This window comes from Prenolepis imparis, unplaced genomic scaffold, assembly GCF_030444845.1.
Source record: "Prenolepis imparis isolate NDT839.2.m4 unplaced genomic scaffold, iyPreImpa1.0 SCAF_5, whole genome shotgun sequence".
NCBI lineage: Eukaryota > Metazoa > Arthropoda > Insecta > Hymenoptera > Formicidae > Prenolepis > Prenolepis imparis.
The window spans coordinates 20,398,425-20,419,079 of NW_028141163.1; the positions used below are offsets into that span (position 1 = coordinate 20,398,425).

At 43.8% G+C, this 20,655-nt stretch overlaps 4 protein-coding genes across 4 annotated transcripts; 1 reads left to right on the forward strand and 3 right to left on the reverse strand.

The window, feature by feature from the left end:
- Window positions 1-3,983: 3,983 nt before the first annotated feature.
- On the reverse strand, window positions 3,984-5,942 carry LOC145936535 (uncharacterized). The gene has a single exon (XM_083038776.1). It carries the CDS (start codon window positions 5,940-5,942, stop codon window positions 3,984-3,986), a length of 1,959 nt encoding a protein of 652 aa, XP_082894902.1.
- A 57-nt stretch (window positions 5,943-5,999) lies between these two features.
- On the reverse strand, window positions 6,000-6,818 carry LOC145936536 (uncharacterized). Its single transcript, XM_083038777.1, has one exon. The coding sequence runs from the start codon at window positions 6,816-6,818 to the stop codon at window positions 6,000-6,002; it is 819 nt and encodes a 272-aa protein (XP_082894903.1).
- A 5,107-nt stretch (window positions 6,819-11,925) lies between these two features.
- On the reverse strand, window positions 11,926-12,336 carry LOC145936537 (uncharacterized). The gene has a single exon (XM_083038779.1). The coding sequence runs from the start codon at window positions 12,334-12,336 to the stop codon at window positions 11,926-11,928; it is 411 nt and encodes a 136-aa protein (XP_082894905.1).
- A 3,543-nt stretch (window positions 12,337-15,879) lies between these two features.
- On the forward strand, window positions 15,880-16,815 carry LOC145936538 (uncharacterized). Its single transcript, XM_083038780.1, has one exon. It carries the CDS (start codon window positions 15,880-15,882, stop codon window positions 16,813-16,815), a length of 936 nt encoding a protein of 311 aa, XP_082894906.1.
- Window positions 16,816-20,655: the final 3,840 nt, after the last annotated feature.

Below are 20,655 nucleotides of genomic sequence, written 5' to 3' on the forward strand. Positions count from 1 at the left end.
TTTTCTTGAAAATAATTATGTGTTTTCTCTAGACCAATCAATTTCTCTTATTATTTTGTATATAAAAGTATTAAGATAAGATAATCGGAAAATGAATATTTTAAGAGATATTTCATAGTTTATGTAAGATTATGTCAAATTAAAATATAAAATATATTATAATTTATTCACTTTTTATATAATCATCCTACCCATAAGTTCTTATACTGAATATTACGAGGAAGCAATTAAAAAAAAAAATATATATATTGTGACGTTGCCGTCACGACGCGCGTCCCACCAGCCGAAATCGCGGGGCAAGGGCCAAGCGGCCGCGCCACGCGAGAGAGAGAGAGCACGAGAGCCACCGATTTTCCCCGGAGAGACGGCTTGCGATACCGAAATTATATTATTAATTCGCGTTTATTTTTATTTTTTTTTATCGTACACGGAGCGTTGTTGAGAGGACAGAGTCGAACAACAACGGCGACGTAGAGAGCATCAAAAACATAGTCGGCAACCTCGGAGGGACATAAAAACCGTCCGGAGCCACCGTATTTACGAAAATTGAGAAGTCGGCCGATTCAGCATCATTCATGCTTGTACGACCACAACGAAATTCAGTGAACCACTTGTGAACCATTCCATGCGACGGAGCAGAGTCCCCATAATACTTTTTTAGCTTTTCTTCAGTTTCCTTAATGGTTTTTCCACGCAAAAAGTAATGTTTTATTAGCACACGAAATTCACCTTTTTCCATTTTAGCAAAAAACACAAACTTATCCGCTTTAGAACGCTGTCAAAAAATTTCTATTTGACAGATCAACTTGAAACTTGGTGTGTATACTTAAATAAGATGGTAAATATCAGAAATAAAATTAGATTGTGATTTGAGTGCCATATCTTGTAAAAGTCACTGACTTATCGAACTGCCCTCGTATAATACAAGGTGTTAAGATATAGATAAGGATCGATGCACTCACACAAAATTAAGAGACGTTTGTTCTTGTGAAAGACACTGAGCGTTTATTAGATAAACCTTTTAATACGAGTAACAAATTATTCGAGACAATTCGATACGAACAATCAAGCTATAGACGCGCGATGATACTCGGAAGAAAGTCGATCAAGGACTGATGATTTAAACAAACCGAACGACCGAGAAAGTCGAATTTGTTAGATATAGCCGCGTAGGCTGATATTTCGAGTCAGCTGATTGTCGCCGAAAAGGGATGGCGAGAGACGCGTGCGGCGAGACGCGCGGCTTTGGAAAAAACGCGTAAACACGAGAAACGGATATATCGACGATGCGGTGACTTCGGCGAAAGCTATTTATAAATGAAAAGAGACAGAAAATATAGGACGAAATTACACTTATTTCGCTACTAAAGAAATTGAAATCATCGCTTGCTTAAATGCAGTTTACGACCGAAAATGATATGAAATACAGAAATAGAATTAAGTATTAACATTACCGCCCGCATCAGGGGCGTGACAGGCGCCGCTGATTAATTACGAGAAATGAAAATGAGTGAATGAGATATAATTACAGTGAGGATGAATGCTGACAATTGCAACGGAAAGAGCGAACACGTAATAAATGAAATAAAACAAGAAAGAAAGAGAAAGAGAAAACCGAGTGATCTCAGTTCGCGATGGGAAGCGGACAGAGTTTCACGATCGGTCTTTTGAATACAGAAGCTGCTGTGCGGACTATAACGACGCGTACGCGACCGTCGGAACCTGGATGCAAATCGGTTATGCGGGCGAGAGGCCACTTGGCAGGTGGATAGCGCTCGTCAAGGACAAGGACGAGATCTCCGATTTGAAGTGGCCTGGTCGATAGATGCCATTTGTTCCTTGTCTGCAAGCGTTGTAGATACTCCGTGGACCATCGAGTCCAGAATCTGTCCAGCATTTGGCGCAGGAGTTGCCACCGTGATAGGCGAGAGATCGGCACTTCGTTAAGAGGCGACTCTGGTAGGACGATTAGAGGTTCGCCAATAAGGAAGTGCGCTGGCGTAAGGGCGCTGACATCCGCAGGATCGTCGGAGAATGTTGACAGTGGTGTGAGTTGAGCACTGCTTCTACCTGAGTAAGAAGAGTGCTGAATTCCTCGTAGGTCAGGATGGTATCGCCCAGAAGTCGTCGAAGATGGTATTTTGAGGATTTGACGGCGGCTTCCCATTTGCCTCCGAAATGCGGAGCGGAAGGAGGATTGAACTTCCACTCCGTTCCGTCAGCGGCGAGTAAATTTGCGAGCTCTGCGGCGTTCTTGGATGCAGAATCGAACAGACGTCGGAGTTCAGCGTCAGCTCCAACGAAATTTGTCCCGCAGTCGCTGGATAGAATGGCACAACGTCCTCGTCGGGCGATGAACCGTCGATACGCTGCTAAAAAACCTTGTGTGGAGTAATCCGTCGCGAGATCAAGGTGAACAGCAGAGGTGGAGAAGCAGATGAAGACGATTAAATATGCCTTGTATGTTCTAGACGCTCGGCCTCGCCAGGTGCGAAGCGTGTAAGGTCCAGCGTAGTCAACGCCGGAATGCAAGAATGGGTGCGTCGGTGTGACACGCGATGTGGGAAGAGAGCCCATCATCTCCTGAGCGGTGGCCGCTCGATGTCGAGCGCATCGGACGCAGCGGTGGATGAATGAGTTGACGGGAGAACGTCCTCCGAGTATCCAGAAGTGCTGTCGCAGAGTAGTTAGAACGACCTGAGTTCCGCCATGCAGAGTTCGATGGTGAATATCTGCAATGACAAGTCGTGAAAATGAGGAATCTCGCGGAAGGATGGCAGGATGTTTTCCATCAGGATCGAGTAACGCATTCTTCAATCGTCCGCCGACGCGAAGAACTCCTTCAGAATCGACGAACGGAGCCAGCTTGAGAAGTGGATGCGTGCTTGAGAGTGACGTTTTCGTTGAGCAGATTTCGAGCTCGCGACTGAAGTAAGCTCGTTGCGTGTTCTTGACCCAAAAGGTTCGAGCTCGAATGATCTCTTCAGGGTGTAGAGCTCGTGAAGACTGGTGATTGGCCTTCTTGAGGATGGCGACGCTGCGCAGGATCCATGCGGTGATGCGGAGAAGGCGCTCAAAACTGGAAAATCGATCAATGAGATCCCAGCATGAAGATGTTTTGCTTACCGCAGTTGCGAGGACTCGCTGAGACCGCCTTTCTTCGAGGTTGATGGCGTCGTCGATTGGAGGGGCGGTGGATGGCCACCCCACTGAAGGTTCTTGAAGCCAGGCAGATCCACGCCACCACAGAAATGTGATTGCAACGCTTGGAGAGAGTCCGCAAGAGACGCAGTCGGCTGGATTTTCGCTGCCGGCGACGTGATGCCACCGAGCATCTGGAACGAGCTCCTGGATGACGGCAACTCGATTGGCGACGAACTCCTGCCATTGTGAAGGATGTCCTCGTATCCACGCCAAGGTGACGCTGGAGTCGACCCAAAGATGAGCAGGCACGTGTTGCAGATTGAGAATGCTGCGGATGCGAGCAAGCAGACGAGATAGAAGAACGGCTGCTGCAAGCTCCATGCGAGGAATGGTCTGCTTCTTGAGAGGCGCCACTTTGCTTTTAGCGACGAGAAGAGTGACCTTGGCGTCCGCGAAGATCTGAATGGTGCGGATATACAGCACTGCGCCGAGAGCGTCTTGCGAGGCATACGAAAATCCGTGAAGCTCGAGACCTTGAATATGAGACGATGTGCCGAGCCATCGAGGAATTGAATATTCAGAAACTCCTCGCAGATCCTCGTCCAATCGAGTCCATTGCTGTGCGAGAGAAGGAGGCAGCGGATTATCCCAGTCTTTGTTCAATTTCCACAGCTGTTGTATGAATATCTTGCCGAGAATGGTCACAGGAGCGAGCCAGCCAAGTGGATCAAAAAATTGCGCTACCTTGAAGAGAATGGATCTTTTGGTGAGCTTGACGATCGGATCAGAGCGATTGATGTGGAATTTGAAGCAGTCCGATGCTGGATGCCAAGTGAGACCTAGAGTTCGAGCTTCTGACTGAAGCTCCCGAGGTGAAGAGCACGGTGGTCCGAGATGTCATGAAGAATGTCGTCGTTATTGACTGACCACTTCTGAAGCTTAAAACCGCCCGCCCTGAGGAGCTCGGTTAACTGACGAGCTTTAATCTGTGCGTCCTTCGGAGTGTCCGAACCTGATAGCACGTCATCCATGTAGATCGCCGTCCGCACTATGTTGGAGGCTTGCGGATAGACGCGTTCTTCATCCGTGGCGAGTTGCTGAAGAACTCGAAGAGCGAGATAAGGCGCACATGTCAATCCGTACGTCACGGTAGTAAGCTGATAGCTGCAAGGCGAATCTGAGGTGCTCCAGAGAATCTGCTGATAACGCCGGTCTTCAGAATGTATCACAATTTGCCGATACATTTTTTCGATGTCGGCGGCAAAGGCGAAGGCGTGCATCCTCCAGCGTAGGATGACTGCATCCAGATCTAGCTGAAGTTTCGGACCTGCGTGTAGACACTCGTTTAGTGAGACGCCAGTGCTAGTAGGGGCTGATCCGTTGAAGACCACACGTAACTTGGTGGTCGAGCTGGTCTCGCGCAGAACTCCGTGATGTTGCAAGTAGATTGGCGTGGAATCGCATGGAGAAGTGGAAGAGATTGGTGTCATGTGACCCAGATCGGCGTACTCCTGCATGAAATCCGAGTAGAGCTTCCCGAAGTCCTCGTCCCGTCGAATGCGCTGACGAACTCTCGCGAAAGACCGTAAAGCCGATGAAAAGGACTCGCCCAGGCTGGAGGCCGCTGAGCGAAAAGGCAAGCGAACGATGTATCGCCCAGTCTCGTCCCGAGAGTGCGTGATGCGAAAATGATTTTCGCAGGCTTGTTCATCTGGAGTGAGACGGGGAGTGATGGATGAAATGATGTCCTCTTGGCTCCAGAATTTCTGCAGCGCGTCATGAAGATCCACATCTTGCCGCTTACAACACGAAACTCTCGAAGGTAACTTGGATGATGATGACTTGGTGTTGATAGACCCTGAGACAATCCAACCCAAGGTTGTATGTTGAGCTACGAGCGAGTTCAGCGATTTACGTCTGACGTCGCCGAGAAGCAATGAGCCGTAAACATCGGATCCAAGGAGGATGTCGACGGGGCCTGGTTTAACGAAGTCAGGATCAGCCAACTGCAAGCCTTCCAAATGGTTCCACGAGGCCGTCACTTTGTTGGATTGTATTCGACCGGCGGCCTTCGGAAGGACGAAGGCTGAGACAGACAGCTCCGTTGAGGGATCATAACGAGATCGAAGCTTCAAGGTCACGACACCTCGAGACGCTCCGATGTGGTGATCGCCGACACCCATGATTGGTACCGAAGCACGAGTTCGAGGAAGGCGTAACAACTGCACCAGTGACTCCCGAACAATGGAGATTTCGGATCCTTGATCGAGAAGTGCTCGTACCTTGATGCCGTTTCCTTGTGAGTTGATCAGCGTGACGTATGCAGTGGGTAACAGCACCTGAGAACACGCTGGATGAGCAGCAGCGGTATGAGCATGTACGGCAGTTGAGCTTGAAGCTCCTGAAGACGGCGTAGTGGCTGATGAGTTCGCTGAAGACGTACTTGAAGAGGTGCCCGCGATCGATGAGACCTGGGAGGTCGCAGCGGTGTCGCGATGCAGCAAGGTGTGATGCTGGCCTCTGCATCTCCGACATCGCTTGAGAGATCGACAGTCGTTGAGCTTGTGTGAACCGAGACAATTAAAGCAGAGTGATTTTCGAGTCACGAGGTCTTGTCGCTCAGTCATCGTTTTGAATGCAAAGTCCGGACACGATGCGACGTAATGAGAAGCACCACAGCAGGAACAGCCAGGTTGGTTGATGACAGCGGCGTGAGAGCGAGCTGACGTCTTGGATTTGCTGCATAACTTCTGCGATGAGACGGCCGTCGGGAAAGAGCGAGACTGCACGGATTCCATCGCGCGGATTCGTCCTTCCAGAAAGCACTCAAGCTGCGCGAAAGTTGCGAGTTCGTGCTACGTTCCTTGTTCGAGTTCCCAAGCTTCGAGAGTTTTTGAGTCAAGACGCCGAGTGATGAAATGTACGATGATGAGGTCCCATTGGTCCGTAGGGACTCCGAGAGACTCCAAGGCTCCTAGCACCTCCTTGACCGTCGAGAGAAGTGACTTAAGCTCAGAGCTTGATTTTTGTGCTATCGGCTTGATGTTAAATAGCCGGTCGAGATTGATCGTCACGATCGCGCGTCGATTCTCATATCGAGCTGTTAGCGCTTCCCAAGCGCGCGAGAAACCTTCCCCTGTCACGGGGATGTTAGCGATGTAGCGCGCCGCTTCACCGGTCACTTGCGATTTCAAATAATGCAGCTTCTCTACTGCTGGTATGTCCTTGTTGCAGCTCACCATGGACTTGAAGAGATCGCGAAAGGACGGCCACTCAAGATACTCGCCGGAGAACTTCGGCAGGCTAATCTTCGGCAACGCTCGACACATGCTTGACGCAGACTTAGAATCCTGGACGTTATGCCGACGAGTCGGAAGAGAATCTCGAAGAACCAGGATACTCGCACGAGAATCGTAGTAAGCCTCTTCGCAGGTCGTATACAATTCACTGGTAAAATAAATGTGCTTACGAGTTTCTTCTGTCAGAGCGCCAACAAGCTTATCATGATAATCTTGGAATCGCTCCCAATAACTATCGAGAGATTTGACTCGGGCTTCAAGGTTGTGATGATTTATCTTGTCGCTTCCGAGTTTTTGCACGTTGATGAGAGCGCGAGATATGAGGCCAAAAAGATTGTTTTGTTTCTCGACGATCGTTCCGAAGGTTGTTGCCATCGTGGGTTGTTGACGTGAAGGGTCACGAGAACAACTGTTCAAATTTCACCTGAGGTAACGGTCACTGATAACGGCCGATGAAACTAATGTCAAATGCACAGGTTGCACAATTGATGTAAGATGCAGCGGTCAACGCGCGATCGAACGCGAGCGCGATCGCGGATATGCGCGAGAAGAAGTTATGAGAGAATCGCTGGTCGCGTGTGAGACCGCGACGAATGTTCGAGAGTTAAGAACGATACGCGATCGAAAGATTATCGATCCGGCTCGAAGGACCAAATGTTAAGATATAGATAAGTATCGATGCACTCACACAAAATTAAGAGACGTTTGTTCTTGTGAAAGACACTGAGCGTTTATTAGATAAACCTTTTAATACGAGTAACAAATTATTCGAGACAATTCGATACGAACAATCAAGCTATAGACGCGCGATGATACTCGGAAGAAAGTCGATCAAGGACTGATGATTTAAACAAACCGAACGACCGAGAAAGTCGAATTCGTTGGATATAGCCGCGTAGGCTGATATTTCGAGTCAGCTGATTGTCGCCGAAAAGGGATGGCGAGAGACGCGTGCGGCGAGACGCGCGGCTTTGGAAAAAACGCGTAAACACGAGAAACGGATATATCGACGATGCGGTGACTTCGGCGAAAGCTATTTATAAATGAAAAGAGACAGAAAATATAGGACGAAATTACACTTATTTCGCTACTAAAGAAATTGAAATCATCGCTTGCTTAAATGCAGTTTACGACCGAAAATGATATGAAATACAGAAATAGAATTAAGTATTAACACAAGGTAACTGAACAAACGTACATGGAAACCACCATCAAATTCTCTGGCCAATTTTGAGACGATTCTTCTGCAGTGAAAATGTCGAGACACCACTAATTTTCAAGTTATCAATGATTGAAAAAGAAAAACTTCTCAAAAATTGTACTTTGTAAAGTTAAAATATTAATAAAACTCTATACATTCCTCAGCAATTAATTTCAGGTAAAGTTTACTTTAATAGAAGCAAAAATTGTGAGCATTCAAAAAATGATGACCTCCTTCGATATTTTCGCTGAGAAAAAATCATTTCCAAATTGGTCACATAATTCGATGGCGTGCTCCATATATATTTTTTAAAGTTACACCCTGCATATATGTATATATGAGGTGTCACTTCAAGACCGCCCACTAAGTACATACCGGTGTTCTTTACCAAAAAATAAATCGAAAAGTCCTGAATCATTTTTTTCTATCATGTTCAATAAAGGAGTAATTTGTCAACATTAATAAGCGAATTTGCGCGGACCTTTAGCCGGACCCACGTCGGTGAGCCGCGCGCCTGGTAGTGTGCGTGAGCGCCTCGACATTTTTGCTCTTTTTAAAAAAAATGTTTTATCTTTTTAATTTCTTTTAACGGCGAAGCGTTCACGCACACTACCACTCTCGCCGAGAGGCTCACCGACGTGCGTCCGGCTAAAGGTGCGCGTCAATTCACCTATTTATGTTGACAAATTACTCCTTTATTGAACATGATAGAAAAAAATGATTCAGGACTTTTCGATTTATTTTTTGGTAAAGAACACCGGTATATACTTAGTGGGCGGTCTTTAAGTAACACCCTGTATATATATATATATATATATGGCTGATTGGCTTTAAATAATAAATAATATAAATTTTACTTGTATTCAAGCATTGCAAACAGTATTTTAATTTTATAAATTATATTTTATCAATTTATTATTTAGTATTAATATACTTTATATACATACATATGCAGGGTGTCCAATTTTAATCTAACTTTGCCAAGAGCGATCATAGAGAAAAATGTTTCATACAAAAGTTTTTTGACTTCGAGGGGGACATAAGATGAAATATATTATTTATTAAATATTATTAAGAGAAATGAATAAATAATAATAATAATAATTAATTTATGAATATGAGGACATAAGATTTAATTGCAATTTACCGACTCTTGTTGATGTATTCATTACATCACTAAATTGCACAAGCTCTAGTTCATTGTCTGTTGTCCCTTCTAAATTATATTTCCCTAAATTTGATATCGTTGTATTGGTCTGTATTTGTAGTTCATAGAGCACATTGCCGTTATTATAGCGAGAAACTTTAGGTATACGAGCCTGTACTCCATCTAAATGAATAATCTAAAACAAAATTTCATATTAAGGCTCCTTGATCCTCGCCGACCATGTCGAAATCGTGACGCTAGAAGCGAGAAAATATACGCTGAAAATTTTTGCGTACCATTTTTAGATAAAAAGATATTTCAATGAAACAACACTACAAAATTCTTTGGCACACTTGTAAAATTGTCCGAAAACTAACCTTTTCCCTTTATAATCGATCAACAGCTGTAAAATGACTAATATAAGGTCCAGTCCGTCTGGTCTTTGCACATGCGTAGTCATTCCGCATGACAAAGTCTGATGTTTCAATTATTTTACGACTGTTGATTGACTGTCAAGGGAAAAGGATATTTTTCGGACAATTTTACAAGTGTGCGAAAGAATTTTGTAGTGTTGTTTCATTGAAATATCTTTTTATCTAAAAGTGGCACGCAAAAATTTTCAGCGTGTATTTTCTCGCTTCTGACGTCACAATTCAACATGGCTGCGGCGAGGACCAAGGAGCCTTAATTAGAAATATACAAATAATTAATTTATCAAAGGGCCTAGGGGGATAAGCGTGTAAAAGTTGCCCCCGCACGTATCAAGTTTAGATTGACACCATAGATTGGCATCTATATGTAACTAAAAAATCCTGCAAATATTAACCTTAAAATTACATTTTTGTAGGAGTTATGGAGGGAGAAAGCAAAATCAAAAAAGTGGTTTTTCTCGAAAACGGCTGAACCGATTTTTAGGAAAAAAATATATGTTATAAAAATCAATGAGACTATTTTAAGAATAAATTGAAAAAAAAATTCTGACAAAAATACGGGTAAAAAAATTTTTTGAATTTTTCAAAAATTTTTTTTGAGGTTATGTTTTAGAGATACACCTCTAATTTTTTTTTAAATAAACCTTGAAATGTTTACTTTAACATATATTTTTTCCAAATTTTTCATAGAGGTACTTCATGGCGAAAAATGATGAAAATCATGCATGCGGCGCGGCTGCAGTACGGTTTTAAACTTCTTATCGGGGTGCTTTATTAGTGTGAATCCCCCTTGCCTCTCACAAAACGGGGTGCTTTTTTAGTCTGAGTCCCCTTGCCTCTCAGAAAACCGGGTACTTTTTATATGAGTCGAGATTATTTTTTAAATCTTCATCACTATCACTCTCAATTACTGGAATGTAATTGTTTTTCTTGAATACTTTGCTGAGTATTTCCGCTGGTTTGAAAATTTTTGATAAGTACCTAGCATGAGATAAATAATATACCACTGCAGCAATATGGGAGCAACAACCAACAGTTCGTTTTCCATTGGCACATTCACATGTATGTGTCAAACCAGAAAAATCAACACTGTTAGGCTTATATCTTAAGAAGCACCTATATGCTGTTCGAGAAACATGACGAGATGGAACTTTCAATTTGAGTACATGTGACTGATCTTTAACATACTCAATTTTTAGCTTACCATCTTTGTCAACCATTTCTGCCAAATATAATTCTGCCAAAAACACTTTCAAAAGTGTTACATCAGATGACATTTTAGATTTTCCAAAAATGACAGAAAGAGATTTAAAAATCTTATTCACCGGTTCATACCAACTCGGTCAAGCCGTATCATATTTGGCAGAAATGGTTGACAAAAATGGTAAGCTAAAAATTGTATGTATTAATATGTATGTTAAAGATCAGTCAAATGTACTCAAATTGAAAGTTCCATCTCCTCATATTTCTCGAACAGCATATAGGTGCTTCTTAAGATATAAGCTTAACAGTGTTGGTTTTTCTGGTTTGACACATTATACATGTAAATATGCCAATGGAAAACGAACTGTTGGTTGTTGCTCCCATATTGCTGCAGTGGTATATTATTTATCTCATGCTAGGTACTTATCAAAAATTTTCAAACCAGCGGAAATACTCAGCAAAAAGTATTGAAGAAAAACAATTACATTCCAGTAATTGAGAGTGATAGTGAAGATTAAAAAAATAATCTCGACTCATAAAAAGTACCCAGTTTTCTGAGAGGCAAGGGGACTCAGACTAAAAAAGCATCCCGTTTTGTGAAAGGCAAGGGGGATTCACACTAATAAAGTACCCCGATAAGAAGTTTAAAACCGTACTGCAGCCGCGCCGCATGCATGATTTTCATCATTTTTCGCCATGAAGTACCTCTATGAAAAATTTGGAAAAAATATATGTTAAAGTAGACATTTCAAGGTTTAGTTAAAAAAAAAATTAGAGGTGTATCTCTAAAACATAATCTCAAAAAAAATTTTTTTTACCCGTATTTTTGTCAGATTTTTTTTTAATTTATTTTTAAAATAGTCTCATTGATGTTTATAACATATATTTTTTTCATAAAAATCGGTTCAGCCGTTTTCGAGAAAAACCACTTTTTTGATTTTGCTTTCTCCTTCCATAACTCCTTTTTTTTTTTTTTTATTATTGTCATGGGGGAAACCTGTTTCAGGTACCGCGTACCCCTCGGGGAAGAGGCACGGGTTATGGGGAATTCCTCTCGCCCCTACCGGGATGATCGGGATCATTCCGGCAGGGGCCACGAGAGGTTACCGCCCTAAAACCCCCATGGTGACCTGGCCCTGGCGGTGTTCGGAGGCCCCCCGGGAACGAGCAATTGCATAACTTCCGGGGGGCCTCCCGCCAATCCTTTATCGTGGGGCCGCATTTGGTGCAGCCCCGGATCTCCCCTTTTTTAGGGGAGAGGCCATCCTGGTTACGGCGCAGACGGGCCACCCCTCTACGCCGCGTCCTCCCGGGGGGAAGTAAGGACGTTCCCCCTCAGTGGACAGAACAGTGTTCGGGTCTCTCGTCCTAACTCCGCTCTCTTCCCCGCGCTCTTGGTGCGCGGGGGAAGCCTCCTTCTTTCTTTTGCTTGGTCGCCCCCGTGAGGGCGACCCCCTCCCGCTGACTATCATCAGGGGAACCGTGGTTCCCCCTTTATTGTCACGGGTTTTGTTGTTGGCGGCGGCGGGGCCTCCTTATCCTCCCTCTTTGAGTTTGGGTCTGGGACCCATTGCCGTCGTCGTCATCCTCTGCGCGCCCTCTCTCTCGCGCCCTTTCGGCCTCCTCCTTCTGCGTCATTGCTTTGACGCAGAAGGATACAACCGCCTCCCACGCTTCCTCGCTCTCGACCATCTTCTTGGCTATGGTTGAGAGCGCCAGGTCCTCCCCTATAACATCGATAAGGACACGGCGCTCTTCCTCCCAGAAAGGGCACTCCTCAAGAGTGTGTTGCGCCGTGTCCCTATCCTCCTCGCAATGATAGCACTGTGTGGTGCGCTCCTTCCCGATTTTACACAGATAGTCGCCGAAGCAACCGTGCCCGGCGAATATCTGTGTAAGGTGAAACGACATCTTGCCGTGAGTCCTGTCCGCCCACTCTTCTAGTACAGCTCTCACGGCCCCGACGACTCTCCTTCCCGAATTTGTTGGGGGAATATTATCCAGATATTCCCCCCATTCCTCTATCATGCGTCGTCGGGCCTGCGCCTTGACGATGCCCCGGACCCTCTCCGTTGAAGTCCATCCCACGGAGCTCCCTTATTCTCTCGTACACCCTTTTGTGGGTGCACGCCACGAGCTCCATGGGAGGCAGTCCCGCCAGGGCCGAGGCAGCCGCATGCGCCACGGTTCTGTATCCGCGGACGACGCGGATGGTCACCCTCCGCTGTGCTCTGCGAAGCACATCCCTGATGTGTTTCGAGGCCACCGCCTCGTCCGCCCAAACCGGTGCCCCATACAGGGCCACCGAGTTAACCGTGTTCGCATACAGCTTCCGTACACGATCGTCTGGCCCCCCGAGGTTGGGTAGCAGGCGGCTAAGTGTCCCCGCCACTCGGTTGACCCTCTCGGCCAGCCGATCGAAATGGTCGCCAAAACGCCAGGTACCGTCCAGCCAGAGCCCCAAATACTTGAGGCTTTGTCCTAGCTGGACGGGGACGTCGTCCACCATCACATGGGCCGCCGGTGGCTTCCCCTGAGAGCCATCATGGAAGTAGATGGCCTCGGTTTTATGGGGAGCCATCTTGAGGCCCATTTCCTTTATCGAGCGCACCACACAGGCTACCGCGATATCGGCCACCAGCTTTGCCTCCCCCCAGCCGTTCCCCCCGGCCAGTACTATGGTGTCGTCCGCATAGCAGACGACACGACAGCCGGGGGGAAGGGCAGCCTTCCATAACTCCTACAAAAATGTAATTTTAAGGTTGATATTTGCAGGATTTTTTAGTTACATAGATACCAATCTATGGTGTCAATCTAAACTTGATACGTGCGGGGGCAACTTTTACACGCTTATCCCCCTAGGCCCTTCAAATCACATTAAAAAAATTTCTTTAAAAAATTTTACACATACCACAGAATCTGTCCCACCAAGTCTACTCAATTTCATAGACAAAATGTATGAAATGAAATTTTTGTAGATAAATATATTTTTGAAATTTTGAAATTAATTCATTTTTTTTAATGGAACTTATATAATTAATGAAACCACCCTAATTGTTTTATGTAAGTCAATTCCTCGTAATAAAAATTATAAAAGTAGAATAAATTATAAAATTATATAGTAGAATTTTGTAAAATATTTTCCATAACGTAATTTTTCTTCTTAACGTTACATTTTGATACATAAAATAATGATCCAAATTAATTGAAAAAGTATATTCTATATTACAAATTTTTCCTTAAAAATGATTATGTATTCTATTTATATCAATCAAAATCTTAAAGATTTTTTCACGAAAACAATAAAGCTTCCTCTATGAGGAAGCAATAAGAAAAAACTAAATACTTACGTGATTTATTTTACATGTGGTTCTACAGATACAATATCATCATTCCACACGATAACCTGTACTCTTCTCCCTTGACCATTATTAATATAAAACTTGAACACCTTATATTGCTTATTGTCGCCAACATAGCGTGAGGCTTCTATACCATCTACAAAGCCTACAACTTCACTACAAAAGTAATAAAAAAATTTTAAATTATAAAGAATATAAAGAAATTAAAATATTAAGTCAACAATGTAGGCTCCCTGCATTGATAAATTACAAATTCAGAAGGAGGCTATATGGAGCCACGCATAGGGTGTAGGTACGCAAATACAAAAACAAACTTGTTGGAATAACAAATTTATTAAATCTAAACGTTTCGGTCCTTTCTTTGGACCTTCTTCAGTAAATTTAATACAATAAATTATAATGTGGAATCTACATACTGACGCACGCAGCGCAAAAAGCCGTGAGCCCCCCGATCGATACCCCACTAAATAGACAAAGTGAAATAATATGTCATGAGGTACTCAAAAGTGGACTCTAATGAAGAGTATAGTGAGGAATTTCCGACAGGGGGCTCACTCTTACTCACACACTCATCCATCGCACGTTCACACGAGCGTACGCGGACGCGTCCGACGCACGAATGACTCTTCATTAGAGTCCACTTTTGAGTACCTCATGACATATTATTTCACTTTGTCTATTTAGTGGGGTATCGATCGGGGGGCTCACGGCTTTTTGCGCTGCGTGCGTCAGTATGTAGATTCCACATTATAATTTATTGTATTAAATTTACTGAAGAAGGTCCAAAGAAAGGACCGAAACGTTTAGATTTAATAAATTTGTTATTCCAACAAGTTTGTTTTTAGTATTTGCGTACCTACACCCTACGCGTGGCTCCATATAGCCTCCTTCTGAATTTGGAAATTAAAATAGTAATAAAATTTTTTAAATTAAATAAGTAAAAAAAATTAAAAAGAAAAAATAATAAACTTTACACATTATATATATACATCTATATCTATATATATACAAGGTATACCATTTTAATCAATACACGCGAATTTCTCGAAAAGGAGAAGTTTTTTCAAAAAATGTTTCAAACAAAAGTTTCATGGCTTTAAGGGGGACATAAGATAGTGGCAAAGATTTGACTTTGAATAGTCGTTTGAAGGTCACATAAAGATCACCTTCAATTTCTTAAATGGAACCTACTATTTTTCATTGCATATTCTTGTAGCTTATCTCGAGAGCTTTCCAAAACACTATAAGAAAGTATTTTTTTCTCAAGTACTTTTTGAGACTTTATGTATAGAAATTTTAAAGATTCTATTTAAAAAAATAATAAATCTCGAAATCTCAAATATATTAAATTAATAATAAAAACATTAATAAAAATATTAATAAAATATAAAATCAAGCAACAGAAATAAAAGTATTTAAAACAATTTGTATTTTGAAATTTTATTTTTTTTTGTTTTTTTATTCTATGGCAGAGCTTGACACAGTTTGTATATTTCGATCAATTTTTGAAAATCACCGCCTACCCCTTACGTCTTAACGTCTTAGGGTTTGAGCACAATGCGACGTAACAGTGACGTAAGTCGTAGTCGTAAAGTAACGCACAACTCGTGGCGTATGTTGTATGTCGTAAAAACGTGCCTTGATCTTCTCAATTAATTGTACGTCTGCGACTTGAGAAGATCAAGGCACGTTTTTACGACATACGACATTGTGGCGCCTTTCCATCTGGACAAAAACGTGGACGGACAAGTTCACGAACGCACCAGCGCCATTATACACTTCGTCCCTATATCCCTAAATATATACCACTCACTCTCTCACGTACCGTTGTCTGAAGCAGACGTAGTATTATACCAAAGACTGATACCATAGTTAGTTGTAAGATAGATTGTTATACAATATATTTTTACATACCAAAAACGACCAACGGAGTATATTAATCTGCCCGGTGTCTAGTAGTAGTAAATCGGCGGCTAGTGGAATAGGTAACTAAAATACATGAACCCCCACATTGGTGACCATCGACGTGTGTTAGCGTCCTTTTTTTCCCGCCTTACGCCACGTGGCGAGCAAAAATTTTAAAAAGAGAGATATGCCGGCGAATTATTCGCCGACAAAAGTAGCCGAAGAAAGCAACACCGAGAGCACGACGTCCGTCGAAGAAAAACCAATCGACAACCGGCCTCCTTACTCAGAAGCTATGAATAACTTCGGAGAAGGACCAAGACCCGCGAACATCGACGCCGCCCAGACAATACGCTTACCACCATTTTGGAGAGACAACCCGGCACTATGGTTCGCACAAGCTGAATCAGCTTTTGTGTTACATCGGATAACAGGTGACGAATCAAAATTTCGTTATATAATACTCAATGCCGATCAATCCGTCCTTCCCTTCGTGGCTGACTTGATTACCAAGCCCCCCGAGCGAGACAGATATCAAACCTTGAAGGACCGCATATGCTCGACACTGGGAGAGACAAGCACAACGAAGATCAGGAAACTTCTAGGCTCACATGAATTAGGAGACCAGAAACCCTCCACCTTTTTACAACGTCTACGCAATTTGGCACCAGGTCAGGTAACGGACGAAATTTTAAAGTCTATATTCTTGGAGCAACTTCCAGAAAACGTCCGTGCCATCCTGGCGGTATCCGAAGTCCAAGATTTAACGAGATTGGCAGCCGCGGCGGACAAGGTGATCGAAGTGACCAAACCGGCATCAACAACAATCCAGGCTATCACCGGAGGACAGACAGACACGGACAACAACAAGATCCTGCAGGAGATCGCGGAGTTGAGGAAGCAAGTCAAGAAACTCTCCGTAAGAGATAGATATAGGCAACGCAGCAGATCGCGCGGACGCTTCGGAAGCCGAGGACGGTCAAGCAACCGCGGACATTCAAATCACCGTCAAGACAATGAAGATAACGCTGAATACTGCTACTATCACAACAGATTCGGCGACAAAGCATTTAAATGCACACAACCTTGCACATTCAATAAGCCGAGGGCGGTGGAAAACTAAACTCTCCGTCGCGAGTACAGGCGGTCGTCGACGGGGTAATCAAAAATAATAAACGCCTAATAATAACGGACAAAAAAGACGGAATCACTTATCTTATAGACACGGGAGCAGACATCTCAGTAATCCCGAAGAAGATGATAAGAGGAAAGCTCACACCCGTAGATTTTCAATTGTTTGCAGCAAATAATACAGTCATAAATACATACGGTAGCAGCTCACGAGTAGTGGACTTAGGACTCCGACGACCATTCAGATGGCAGTTTATCATAGCTGACGTCCGGCAACCAATTATAGGTGCTGACTTCTTGGCGCACCACGGGATCCTACCGGACCTAAAGAACAGAAAACTGGTCGACGAACAGACGCTACTGAGTACTAAGGCGAGGATGATTACAGGAAAACAGGCTACCATCGCGACAATAGACGAAGGATGCAAAGTCAAGGAACTCTTACGCAAGTACGTTGAAATCACTCGCCCTACGGCGCTCAAAGAGACCGTACACGACGTGAGACACCACATCGTCACCAAGGGACCACCATTAGCGGAGAGACCACGCAGACTGCCCCCAGAGAAGTACGCAGACGCGAAACGAGAGTTCGAGACGATGTTGGCACAAGGAATATGCCGCCCCTCTTCATCACAATGGGCAAGCCCGTTACACCTGGTACGTAAAAGCAACGGAGAGTGGAGACCTTGCGGGGACTTTCGCAAATTGAACAGCACAACGGTCGCAGATAAGTACCCGCTACCTCATATACAAGATTTCACATACCACTTAGCGGGATGCACCGTTTTTTCCAAAATAGATCTCGTAAAAGCATACTTCCAGATTCCAGTGGCGGAGGAAGATCGCCATAAAACTGCGATAACTACGCCATTCGGATTGTACGAGTTTAATAGGATGCCATTCGGGTTGCGAAACGCAGCGCAGACCTTCCAGAGATTCATAGACGCAGTGCTACGAGGACTCAATTTTTGCCACGGTTATATCGACGATTTGTTGGTAGCATCGAAAGACGAAGAGGAACACCAAAGACACCTCGAGCAAATATTTCGGCGTTTAAAAGAACACGGGCTGTCAATCAACGTGGCGAAAAGCAAATTTGCGGAAAGAGAGGTCGAATACCTCGGATACACAGTAAACAAGGAAGGAATACGCCCGACGAGCGACAGAGTAAAAGCCGTCATTGACTTCAAGAAGCCGAACAATATAAGCGAGCTTAGAAGATATCTTGGGATGATCAACTTCTACCACAGATTCATCGAAAACGCAGCAACCATTCTAACACCATTAAATAAGTATCTGATAGGAGCGAAGAAACGCGACAAGCGGCCAATAGAGTGGACCATACAAGCAGAGGAAGCTTTCGACGAAAGTAAAAGACGCTTAGCAGAGACGACCTTATTAGTTCATCCACAAGGAAACGCCAAACTCCTACTCAGAACTGACGCTTCAAACGTAGCTATGGGAGCGGTGTTGGAGCAGCATCAAGAAGGAGAATACAAGCCTTTGGGATTCTTTTCTAAGAAGTTATCAGAGGCACAGCAGAACTATAGTACATACGATAGAGAACTCCTAGCAATTTACTCTGCATTAAAATTCTTCCGACACATGGCAGAAGGACGAAACGTAGTTGTACTAACGGACCACAAACCATTACAATACGCGTTCTCACAAGCTTCTGATAAAGCCTCCGAACGACAAAGGAGACAATTAGACTTTATAAGCCAAATCACTACTAATATTATTTATATTGCAGGACATAAAAATCAGGTCGCAGATGCATTGTCACGAGTAGAAGCAGTCAACCTACCAATTATTGTCACAACAGACGAACTCCACGAGGAACAGCAGAAAGACGAGGAACTCAGAGCTTTATTAGAGACTGAGACATCACTGTCACTAAAACCATTACGCTTAGACGGCGGAAACAAAACCGTATACTGCAGTGTCGACAAGGAGATCCGGATATACGTACCAAAAGTAGTACGGAAGCGAATTTTTGACAACACACATAACCTGTCACACCCAAGCGGAAGAGCAACAAAAAAGACAATCGCACAAAGATTCGTCTGGCCAGGTATGCAAAAAGATATCGCTAACTGGGCCAAGACATGCTTACAGTGTCAAAGGTCAAAAGTCCACAGGCACAACCACAGAATACCAGAGCAAATTCCAGTCCCAGACGACAGATTCCAGCATGTACATTTAGACATAGTAGGACCGCTACCAAACTCTAAAGGGATGAGATACTGTTTGACCATGATCGACAGGACGACAAGATGGCCAGAAGCTACACCAATAGCGGACACGTCAGCGAACACCGTAACAGACACATTTTTTAATACATGGATCGCACGGTTCGGAACACCTGGCATAATTACAACCGACAGAGGAGCACAGTTCGAGTCAGCGTTATTTGAAGCAATGGCCAAATTAATAGGCAGTCGGAGAATCCGGACAACAGCGTACCACCCGCAGGCAAATGGAATGATCGAGCGATGGCATCGATCACTTAAAGCGGCAATCATGTGCCACGGCACCACGGATTGGACGAGTGTACTTCCCATGGTACTTTTGGGACTGCGAAACAGCTACAAGGACGACATTAAGGCATCAGCAGCAGAGATGGTCTACGGAAAAACACTACCAGTACCCGGCGAATATTTCACAGCCGAGGAACCTATGGGATGCCCGGACATGTTCCTGCAAAAACTTCGCGAGCTAATGCGGCGAGTGAGACCGAAGCCCGCAGCACATCACATCAGACAGAGAGCTTTCGTCCACAAAGAGCTGGAAGACTGTACACACGTCTTCGTCAGGGTCGACCGAGCGACTAGATCTTTGGAACAGCCATACGAAGGACCTTTCCCTATAATCAAAAGACTGACTGATTTTTTGTACAGAATCAACTACAAGGGCCTACCAACCGAGATCAACATCGACAGACTGAAGCCGGCGTTCATTGAGAAGGCTGGGGAAAACCAACAACTACCTGAGGACAATCCCCTCCCAGAACTTCCGCCAGCTGAAATAGAGAGAGAACATCCTGTACGAAAAATTAAATTCGCGACTCCATGAACGGAGTCACTAAAGGGGGAGTGATTGTGGCGCCTTTCCATCTGGACAAAAACGTGGACGGACAAGTTCACGAACGCACCAGCGCCATTATACACTTCGTCCCTATATCCCTAAATATATACCACTCACTCTCTCACGTACCGTTGTCTGAAGCAGACGTAGTATTATACCAAAGACTGATACCATAGTTAGTTGTAAGATAGATTGTTATACAATATATTTTTACATACCAAAAACGACCAACGGAGTATATTAATCTGCCCGGTGTCTAGTAGTAGTAAATCGGCGGCTAGTGGAATAGGTAACTAAAATACATGAACCCCCACAACATACGCCACGGGTTGTGCGTTACCTTACGACTACGACTTACGTCACTGTTACGTCGCATTGTGCTTATATAATCAGAAATAATTAAATCAAAATTTAACACTCACACAGTTGAATCATATACTTGTATGTTATCCAACACTTCATTTGATGTTAAAATTTTCATCCCGTCTAATTCTTCCAATTCAATTCTAAATGCTTCATTTGCATCCTGCATTTTTCCTAATATACTGATATCGTGATGTAACTTACAAGAACGTCTGATTGCTACTAATGAAAATCAATAACAACTCGTCACTCATCACCTTTTTTTTATTTATTAATCGCATAGCAACATTCAATATAGTAAAATTGAAATTAAACCTCGCATAAATCGATTACAAGAAATCGCAATAACTGAATATCATAAAGATTAGAATTCATTAAGAGG

What these genes read in the sequence shown, in the direction of transcription:
- LOC145936535 (XM_083038776.1), bottom strand. Translation starts at nt 5,942, where the DNA reads ATGGAATCCGTGCAGTCTCGCTCTTTCCCGACGGCCGTCTCATCGCAG.
- LOC145936537 (XM_083038779.1), bottom strand. Translation starts at nt 12,336, where the DNA reads ATGTCGTTTCACCTTACACAGATATTCGCCGGGCACGGTTGCTTCGGC.
- LOC145936536 (XM_083038777.1), bottom strand. Translation starts at nt 6,818, where the DNA reads ATGGCAACAACCTTCGGAACGATCGTCGAGAAACAAAACAATCTTTTT.
- LOC145936538 (XM_083038780.1), top strand. Translation starts at nt 15,880, where the DNA reads ATGCCGGCGAATTATTCGCCGACAAAAGTAGCCGAAGAAAGCAACACC.